We start from the raw sequence: 6294 nt of genomic DNA, 5'->3' as shown, positions 1-6294 counted from the left end.
ATATATATATATATATATATATATATATATAATATATATATAATATATATATATATATGTATATATAGTGAATCCAATCCGTATTGCAGTCTATTGGCATCCCGACGTTCTTAACCGGCATGTCTCGTGGATTACTGGGACAGCAGAGTCCCATTCATATGCGCTACAACAGAAAGGATACCCTTAAAGAAGCTGACTTAATCATTCTTGCGGGTACTTCATTCTTTTGTTTTGAATTGAACCAATCTGCGTAATTAATCTCTGAAATCGTTTTATTGCATAGTACTAGATTATTTCAGGTGCAGTGTGCGATTTTCGTCTTTCATATGGGCGTGCTCTTTCACCGTACGCTAGTGTGGTTTCAATAAATCGTGATCGAGCACAGATGTTAAAAAATGAAGGCATATTCTGGCGAGTTAAATTAGCGATCCAGGCAGATGTTGCAACAGCCTTAGTCAATCTTGCAGATTATCTGCTTGCAAATGATCCTGAAGTACCACTTCTTAATTATATTGTTAACTTCTCGAAATGGGAAGTTTTTATTGAATAGTAACATCTTTAGCTGTAAGTTCAGATACCTTAAGTAATCATAGTTTTAACGTCAGCTTTTATGAAATTCTTTGCTAATTAAACTAAACTTTTTGGTCCAGCCGCCTGCATTCCTACAACGAACAACATTTTTTGACCGTAACGCAGTTGTCATTTTTGAAATGTGTTAGTTTTGCCTCGTTGAAGTTAGAAATAATTGATTAGTAATTAAGTTTCACTGCAGCTTGCTCAAAATTACTGTACTTATTGTGGAACTTTCGTGGATGTGATTCGTTAGCAGTATATAATGAAAGACAAATAAATCTTTCAGCATGGTTTGTCGATACGAGAATGGATATCATATTTGACAGCGAAAGAAAAGGCGAAAAATGCAGAAAATATGAACAAAATGAAGGAGTCATTTGTAAAAGATGGAATCAATCCTCTTTATGTGCTCTCCCTGATCAATAAAGTTGGTCATTTCAGTTATGTTCCGTTGTTTTGTTCAATTTTGTTCGCTGAGGAAATGCTATAGTTCTTTGATTTTTATATTACAGGTTTTACCAGAAAATGCAATTTTGATAGCTGATGGTGGAGATTTTATTGGAAGTGCCGCTTACATTGTGCATCCAAGAGGTCCATTACAATGGCTCGATCCTGGAGTTTTCGGTACTTTGGGCGTTGGAGCCGGTTTTGCACTTGGAGCAAAAGCCGTACGTTATGCTATACTTCATGAAGATTTAAGAACTTTTTTTCGGAGGAAGTCTAATTAAAAAAGAAATGTACCACTTTTTTTTCCACCCACACAAGCATTAAGAGCTTCCAAAAAATTTCCACCGTTGTTTGAACCTATTTGGACTAAAAGTCGACATTAGCTCTGAATTGTGTTTCTTCCAAAGTTACATATACTAGGTGTATTTTCTTTTAGAAACACCTCACATCCTAGATCATGTGATATGTACATCTTTAGTGGTTTATTTTCCTTTATAATCGAAGCAATCGGACACATTAACGTAAAACTGAATCCAGTATAAAACAAATAAGAGACTTCTTTTAAAATATAATTCATACTGTGAAGTTTTTTGTGAGATGAACGTAGCTGTTATGTTGTTTCTTCCCTTGTGAATTTATGTTTTAAATCACGAAACTTTTTATAGGTTTATCCAAATCGTCCAGTTGTGATTTTATACGGTGATGGATCTTGTGGATTTTCGCTGATGGAATTTGATACTTTTTCGCGTCATAAACTTTCTGTCATAGCGTTAATTGGCAATGATGCTTGCTGGTCGCAGATCGCGCGTGAGCAAATTGCTACACTCCATAGTTCGGTTGCGGTGGATCTTCAGGTGTGTCATTTTATTCCTTCACATATCTTATTAAAGCCAGTATGGTGTGCTACGACTTTGCTCACAGCCAGAGAGCTTTTCTGTTAAGGTTTCATGGTGCTTGTTTTGTCGTTGAAAATTCTTTGTGACCGATGATGATCAAGTATGTAACGCCGTATTCGGGAAAGTTTATTCAAAATATCTAGGATGCATTCGCGTCCTTCTGTTAGAGTGGCCTTAATTTTTCCGTGACGGTGAAAATTTGTCTGTTTCGAGATATTAAAGGTATGTCTCTACTTTTTCAAAAGCAAATGAAAAAGGGACTTTTTCAGTACACGAGATATGATAATGTAGGGGCAGCATTGGGTGCAAGCGGTGCACTGATTGCTAATCAAGAAGATTTGACAAGGGAAAACTTTGAACAAATCTTCGCATCTGCAACGGATGGTGGTTCGGTGGTTGTAAACATCATTATCGGCAAATCGAATTTCAGGGATGGTAGCATATGCGTTTGATTAATTATGTGATGATGTGATTCTTACGTGAATTACAGCACTTTTCACTTATCTTAGCGAAGCAGGTTCAGTGTACCTTCGTATTGCATATGTCGCTTAAAATGCATGGTTTAAAAACCAGTAGATCTTCAGTTTTGAATTTTTTTTGGTGCTAGATTTAATGAATATTCTGCTTTGCAAAATATTGGCAAGATTTTCTAAGATATGAGTGAGAGGGAAATTGATGGAATCCTGTTTTAATCTTTCATCCATGTAACAAAAGTGAAAAAAGAAACGTAACAGCAACACTCATAGACTTAAACTCGAAAATTCAGTAATATATACAACGTGTTCGGTGGAATGGAACCATTTCTTCAATTCGTTTAGCATTTTTCCGTCGATACAGCCACAAAAAATTGTCTATATATGCTGCATTGTACATATTGTAACGATCGTCTGTAGCTTTCTGCCGAATTGCTTTCACAATGTCCTGAAAATTTTTGAAAAAGATGAGTTGCAAAACTTGCATAATCCATCAGAAAATATGGTTCTTTTTTGTTTAAATCAGGTGTTTTCTCATATGGTTTTTTTTTTCTCTCCCAAAACATTTTACATTTGTTTTGCTTAAACTACAGACAGTTTGACGAAGAGCTAAAACAGACATCACAAGCTTTAATTGAGAATCCTCGCAGTTCCACTTCATGTTCTGAACCATTTTGTAGTAATTCTTTTTCATCCAGTTCTTTCATCAGTGCCGATGAGTATTTCAGTACACCTAGGAAGTGAAGTGCTTGTGGTACACGATAATCGGCAAACATTGTAAGTTCACTGTAACATGTAAAAGTTTGCATTTATGAAATGAACCGCCAATAAAAAGTTTTTCTATTTCATTAAATGTGAAATAATTAAAAAATGATAAATCCTTACTGAATATCATGAAAATTGCACGCATCGTCACTTTTTCGCATGCACAAGTATATGTCACTCACAAGGATTTGTGCTCGTTTGAGAAATGAAACTAAAGAATGTACCGAAGTAGAAATAGAAAGTGTAGCAATATTGGGTGACTTATGTTTGTTTACTCAGTTAAATTTTCTAGATACTGTCTTAATTGTCAATACATTCATTCCGGAATATATATGTGCCTAGAATTCCTGTTGTACTATGTCAGAAAGGTTTGATGCCATATGCTTCTCCTTATATCACCAAGTAATTTGTGAATTTCGTAAAAAGGAAAGACCGACGTAAAAAAAAAAAGGGAGGAACTGCACTTTTTTGTCCTTTGTAAGTAGCAAAATCACGATAACTTTCGAAATGTTCAGCAACATCTTTCATCAGTTTAATGGCGCTTTTATTGCATTTCAAGATGCAGTTGTAAAATGTTCCATCAAATTCCTGTTAAACATCATCTAATTAAACCAGGAAACAAACGGAGAGAGTGGGAATTTGAGCAATTAAATTAAATTCATAAAATTTTTACACCTGATTGAGTACCCTGCCGGCTTCATTTATCACCTTTACTCGTTCTTGCAATAAAGGAATTTCACTTCCTAGAAAAAAAGTGCTTTTTATCCTCGTTCAATTGTTTGATGAAGTCAAAATTTTGTTAAGCAATGAGTTCATTATGAGATCACTGTTGCCGCAAAAAAGAAAAAAAAATCCAAATTATTGGATCCTTAACAATTCATTAGACTGCGTAGGTTTGGAAAGACAAAATATGAAGGATATTTTTTGTTCAATGTGTCAACTTCGGCTGTCTGAATGACTAAAGTATGAAAAGTGAACCATTATCAGTTTTGAAGATCTTCCGAATATCATCCTCAGTAACATTTTCCATATAACCGGCAGTGGTAATCGGTATATTTTCTTCTATGGCTCTATTAATGCATGCACATGCAGCCAAATAACCTGTATATTGTTTCTCGTGAAATGTTACTTTAAAATTTGCTTTATGGTTAAACCAAAATGAGAAATTGATTGTATCAACGAGAAAGATCCTGCAAAAAATGAATCAATAATGGTTTATATCTTTTAATAAAATTGTAGAAAAATATAGCAAAAATCAGATGGGATTCCTTCGAAATGTCAAAATTTCCAAAAAGTCATAGAAAATTTCGTCATTTCGTAAGACTTCGTGCAAAGTTATCCACACTATTTCACTATTAATTTTTAAGGAATTTCATTTATCACATTAACTTCCTTATGTGGGTATAAAGAAAGAAAAAGAAACAGACTTTTTCCTGAATTAGATTTGCCAGGAAAAAAAAAGTGATAAGTAATATAAAATTCTTCGAATCAAAATAAATTATAAATTCTACCAATCAATAGCTTTACGATCAGCTACTTGTGGATGAACATCAAGTGAGAAATACGAATCCTCCGTAAAATCATTGCTGTTAATGGCATTCATGATCTGCACATTATATTCAAAAAATAAAAATTGTTAGCATTAAGCTGTAAATAATCTCAAAAAATTTTATAGAAATGATATCTTATATTTTATGACAGCTTATACTCTTTACACTTATATACCTTACATTTTATCTTTCAGTAAGCTTCATATGTATCTATCTTATTACCATCATGAAACTATACGATCAATTATTCTTATTTTTTACAATGATCACTTTTAATACATTCATTTAAATGATTACGAAAAATTAATTACGAAGACGTACAAGTTCAGCCACTTTTACTATTCCATCTTGTGATAATTCGATGTTGTTAATACCATTTGCAACAATAAATTCAGCACTTTCACGCGGATATAATCGATCAACAAATACAGACATATTAATTAATCTATCTAAAAGTGTACAAACAAAATATCATTGTTATGCTAATTTCGGATAATGAAATTAATAACAATTGCTACATCTGATTCTCTGAAAAATCTCATAATTCTGCCATGTAGGAAATGATTTAAGGATATCCTATTTCAGGAAATCATCGGAACAGGATAATGCCTTGAATAATTCACGAAATATCATATTTTGCTATTAGTACCCTTATTTACTTGCTGAAATAGTATAATTCTGAGAATTTTTGCAACATGAAAGTATAATTCAGAATTGTTGACGTTATATTGTCGAAAGTATCTTTATGAATAACGATTTATTCAGTTTCAATTTCTTTTTTAAAATTCTAACAAGTAACCCAAATGTTTATATAAATAAAAATATATGAAGGAGGTGTAATTAAATATGAATGGGAAAGCGTATTTATGATACAATTATAAATATGCACCGAGTATCACGAAGTTTCAGAATTACTGCAAACATTCTTATCAGTTTGGTTTGATCCATTCTAAGAAGTTGAGTGGTGATAATTTTAAATTGGAAATAAAAAAGTTTCAAGATATTCATGAAAGTCCATTAATACATCATGAATGAATGCTACAGAATCTTCATTACATAATCTTCACCTTACCTCCTTTCTCCTACAAATATACGAAATTTCAGAACATATTCAGGATTTGATATCACGTGTAGCAAAAAAAAGAAAAACACTGACCGTTACGTCACGAATCTAATAATATTGGAATTTTTCAGTGGTTTATAAATTTCTACTCCCGAAGATGAAAGGGAGAGATAAATAGAAATTATATGCAGTTCGTAATGTCATTGCTGAGATTTGCACAAAATTTGTAAATATTATAGAAAGAACGAATCAGTCGGTGCTTTTATATGCAGGAAATCCATGAAATGGATAACATCCATTAAAAATTTCTACAAAAAATAATAGTGCAGACTTGACTTGTCCAAAGAATTTGATATCAATCCTTTAATTAATAAAGATATTGATCATGATGTATTCAATTAATACTAAGTGATACCGAGGCTGATAAAAAAAAAAGAGAAAAAAAAAACAATGATTGGCAACAAAAATCCACACTAAATTTCACCATTCAATAAAAAACAAAAAAATCGATACAGAGAATAAAAAAA

The 6294-nt window shown here is 32.5% G+C and overlaps 2 protein-coding genes across 2 annotated transcripts in view; one reads left to right on the top strand and one right to left on the bottom strand.

The window, feature by feature from the left end:
* The window catches only part of LOAG_18311 (thiamine pyrophosphate enzyme), a gene marked incomplete at its 5' end in the record, with an annotated part of 5352 nt that extends 2879 nt beyond the window's left edge, over nt 1–2473 (top strand). Inside the window, 6 exons of the mRNA XM_020450973.1 lie at nt 90–213; nt 300–493; nt 860–1000; nt 1086–1241; nt 1686–1874; nt 2186–2473. Coding sequence (XP_020305287.1) covers nt 90–213; nt 300–493; nt 860–1000; nt 1086–1241; nt 1686–1874; nt 2186–2368 — 987 coding nt within the window. The 3' untranslated portion in view covers nt 2369–2473. The remainder of the gene's footprint in view (nt 1–89; nt 214–299; nt 494–859; nt 1001–1085; nt 1242–1685; nt 1875–2185) is intronic.
* A 34-nt stretch (nt 2474–2507) lies between these two features.
* LOAG_11695 (hypothetical protein) lies at nt 2508–5161 on the bottom strand. The gene is made up of 8 exons (XM_020448398.1): nt 5026–5161; nt 4666–4760; nt 4133–4344; nt 3830–3897; nt 3619–3742; nt 3275–3365; nt 3010–3175; nt 2508–2837 (listed from the first exon to the last, which is right to left on the bottom strand). The coding sequence occupies exons 1-8, from the start codon at nt 5137–5139 to the stop codon at nt 2679–2681; spliced, it is 1029 nt and encodes a 342-aa protein (XP_020301456.1). The 5' UTR covers nt 5140–5161; the 3' UTR covers nt 2508–2678.
* Between the last annotated feature and the right edge of the window lie 1133 nt (nt 5162–6294).

Source organism: Loa loa (genome assembly GCF_000183805.2).
Source record: "Loa loa unplaced genomic scaffold supercont3.259, whole genome shotgun sequence".
Classification (NCBI taxonomy): domain Eukaryota; kingdom Metazoa; phylum Nematoda; class Chromadorea; order Rhabditida; family Onchocercidae; genus Loa; species Loa loa.
The sequence above is the reverse complement of the archived record's forward strand: the minus strand, read 5'-3'. Positions and strand labels throughout refer to the sequence as shown.

Coding starts and splice junctions, on each gene's coding strand:
- LOAG_11695 (XM_020448398.1), bottom strand. CDS start 5,139: ATGTCTGTATTTGTTGATCGATTATATCCGCGTGAAAGTGCTGAATTT. Junction 4,761..5,025: donor TAGTAAAAGTGGCTGAACTT/GTACGTCTTCGT, acceptor TATAATGTGCAG/ATCATGAATGCCATTAACAG. Junction 3,176..3,274: donor TGCAATTTTCATGATATTCA/GTAAGGATTTAT, acceptor TACATGTTACAG/TGAACTTACAATGTTTGCCG.